Source organism: Mus caroli, chromosome 13 (genome assembly GCF_900094665.2).
Source record: "Mus caroli chromosome 13, CAROLI_EIJ_v1.1, whole genome shotgun sequence".
Classification (NCBI taxonomy): domain Eukaryota; kingdom Metazoa; phylum Chordata; class Mammalia; order Rodentia; family Muridae; genus Mus; species Mus caroli.
The window spans coordinates 53,713,882-53,717,381 of NC_034582.1; the positions used below are offsets into that span (position 1 = coordinate 53,713,882).

Genomic DNA, 3,500 nt, shown 5'->3' on the forward strand with positions numbered 1-3,500 from the left:
ACTTTTGGGAAGGCATTTGAAATGTAAATAAAGAAAATATCTAATTAAAAAAAGAAAAAAGAAAATGTTAGTAGCTTCCTAAAACAAAACTGAAATTAATGATTATAATGGTTTAAAATATAAAACCTAAGCATTTAAACCTGAAAAGCTACCAGTAAGGATAGCATTTGTCTTACTGACCTTGAAGCACCCAAGCCTGGGACATAACAGAGGAGTCATGGATATATGGTGAGGATGCCATGGGGTAGTGCTGTGGTGGGCACTGTCACCTGAGCCTGGGACATAGCAGGTACTGTGGGTTTATGGTGAGGATGCGGTGGGGCAGTGCTATTGGACGCAGTGCTCTCATAAACTCTGCGCATCCCATGAGGGTCCCCACGCTTCTCTAAGGAGCTGCACTGGCTCAGGTTCAGCCCCATCTGCACCTGCCTAACGCAGAGCCTACCTGACACAGAGCCTCCCCTCCCTGCACCCGCCGCCTCACCTACTTCTCACCCTAACTTACTACAGAGATCTCACACAAACTACTTCCACTCATAACATTCGTAAGTAGAAACAAAACTCAGTCTGATAATTTGGTCTTTTTCATAGTACATTTGTTGATTTATTCCACAAAAGTTTGCTTTGGTGCCAGAGAGCTGTGCGGTGGTCAAGAGTACCAGCTGCTCTTGCAGAAGACCTGGATGTGGTTCCCAACTCATGCATGGCAGCTACCGTCTGAACTCCAGTTCCAGGGGATCTGATGCCCTCTCCAGCCCACACAGCACCAGGCAAGCATATGATACACACAGACATACATAGCCAAAACATCCACACACACAAAATAAACATTTTCAAGATAAACCTACATAGACATAGGTTTGCACGTATATATTCACAGATAAAAGCTAAATCTATACTTCATATAATGCTTATGCTGTCTTGACTGTCGCTCAGAATGCCAAACCACACAAGAGTTTCACCCTGAAAACAAAGACAAGTTAGATAAGCAATCTCCCAGTCAGGCCTCACTTCAATCTGAGAAGTTACAGGACAAACTCATAACTCCATTGAACTTAACTATGCAGGAAGGGTGCAGGAAGAGAGACAGCTGAAATGTAGGTACGAGGGGGGTTGGGGGGAAGCAGTCCCAGAAGGGCTGCCCAGCAGGGTTCAGGACAGCAAGGAACATCTATATAGATTTAGTAGGTATTAACTCAGGAACCGGAGGGGAGGGTATGTTAGCCACATGGAATTAGGGAGTGGCCCAGCCACTGAGCTGTTTAAGGTATTTAAAATATAAGGCTGTGTGTGTGTGCCTTTCTTTAGGGAATGCAGAACACTGGGGCGATGGTGAGAAGTGTGCACACACCTGCTGGGAAGTGTAGAGTGGCTTCATCTAAGACTTACAAACACTCTGGTATTGTAACTTTCACATCTCAAAGGACTCAGGCCAGGCCTGACTTACCTTCTTGAAGTCCTGTCTTGATGGGATGTAAACATAGTGTCCCCAGTGACTCCCAAATGGAGCTGTATGAGGTCTCTTTTCCAAGGCCCTGGCATCAGGCCCGTCCCCACAGCTCTCCTTAGCTGGGGTGGGCACTGACAAGCTGCGTTTTGCTAGTTCTGCACTCAGCTGATCCACAAGGAGTTGCTGTTCTATTATCTTCTCATTCTGTGTAGAAGAGAGGTGTTTGAGAAACAGAGAACCTCAATATACATGCAATCATGAAAAAGCTCCAAGTTAAATTGTCACAACTGTCTAATGGAACCTCAGCGCTTCCCTTTGGTGCCCATCAGTAACTAGTACTGCTCTAGTTGCTAAGAACCTTCTTCTTCAGTGCCAGCCCGAGACCCAGGGCCTTGTGCACACTAGGCAAGGACTGTACCACTGAGTTATATCCCCAAACTACAGAAACTTGCTGAATAATAAATGATAATGATGCCCCACTAGCTATGATTGGATAATCTGACACTGTGATTTTTATCTACTTAGTTAGCTGTTTGTATACAAGTCTGAACTTTATGACTGAAATAAAGACCAACCAGACAAAGCTGGAAAAGCACAAGTATTACTCTTAGGAGATTAGAGCAAAGGACACAGAAAGTGGGAAATTAGCAAAGTGAAACTTTAAGTAACAAAGAAAGCCCAAAGCACAGACAGGAGCCAGTGAACGGATGCGGTAGGACTGGGGATTTGGAACCTGAAGGTGGATGAGCCATTTACAGAATGTGTCTGGTCTGTGGCTGATCTGAGTTAGAAGCATGGCCAGTTCAGAAAGCTCTGACTTCAGTATGTGTCTCACAAGCACAAGGTGCACCAACCAGTGTGGCACTGTGTTAATCCAAGAACCCAGGAGGCAGAGGGAGCTGGATCTCTCTGCGTTTGAGGCCAGCCTGGTCTACATAGCAAATTTCAAGTCAGTCAGAGCTACACAGTAAGACCCTGCCTTAAAAACAACAACAAAACCACAAAAAAGCATGTTAACAAAAATGTATCCAACAAGGCTGGGGCTTTGGCTCAGTTGACAGACCTTTCCTAGCATGTGGCTACAATCCCAACACTTGCGTGGTGGAAGCAGAAGGTCAAGGTCCTGCCAATCCACGCAGTACTACAGAGCAGTAGTGATAAAAACTGCATGGTACTGGTACAGAGACGGCAGGTAGATCAATGGAATAGAATTGAAGATCCATATATAAACCCACACACCTATGGTTACCTAATCTTTGACAAAGAAGCCTAATCCATCCACTGGAAAAAAAACAGCATATTCGACAAATGGTGCTGGTTCAACTGACAGTCGGCATGTAGAAGAATGCAAATTGATCCATTCTTATCTCCTTGTACAAAGCTCAAGTCCAAGTGGATCACGGACCTCCACATAAAACCAGACACACTGAATATAATAAAAGAGAAAGTGGGGGAGCTGGAGAGATGGCTAAGTAGTTAAGAGCACTGACTGCCCTTCCATAGGTCCTGAGTTCAATTCCCAGCAACCACATGGTGGCTCACAACCACCTGTAATGGATCTGATGCCTTCTTCTGGTGAGTACACAGTCATACTCATATACATAAAATGAATAAATAATTCTTTTAAAAGAAGAAAAAGAAGAAGAGGAGGAGGAGAAAGTAGGAAAGAGCCTCAAACACATGGGCACAGGGGAAATTTTCCTGAACAGAACATCAATGGCTTATGCTCAGGCTCTAAAATCAACAATTGACAAATGGGACCTCATAGAATTGAAAAGCTTCTGTAAGGCAAAGGGCAATATGGCAACCTACAGACTGGGAGAAGATCTTTACCAACCCTACAACTGATAGAGGGCTAATATCCAATATATACAAAGAACTCAAGAAGTTAGACTCCAGAGAACCAAATAACCCTATTAAAAATGGAGTATAGAAGCTGGGCGGTGGTGGTGCATGCCTTTAATCCCAGCACTCGGGAGGCAGAGGCAGGTGAATTTCTGAGTTCGAGGCCAGCCTGGTCTACAAAGTGAGTTCCAGGATAGCCAGAGAA

The 3,500-nt window shown here is 44.6% G+C and overlaps 1 protein-coding gene across 6 annotated transcripts in view; it reads right to left on the reverse strand.

Moving 5' to 3' along the window:
• Kif27 (kinesin family member 27) overlaps positions 1-3,500 on the reverse strand; it is a 70,835-nt gene that overhangs the window by 44,256 nt on the left and 23,079 nt on the right. For all 6 annotated transcript variants that reach the window (XR_002379511.2, XM_021180420.2, XM_021180422.1 and 3 more), the window contains one exon: positions 1,448-1,654. Coding sequence is in view for 5 of the 6 variants with exons in the window: in XM_021180420.2 (XP_021036079.1) it covers positions 1,448-1,654 (207 nt within the window). In the remaining variant the exon portion in view is untranslated. The remainder of the gene's footprint in view (positions 1-1,447; positions 1,655-3,500) is intronic.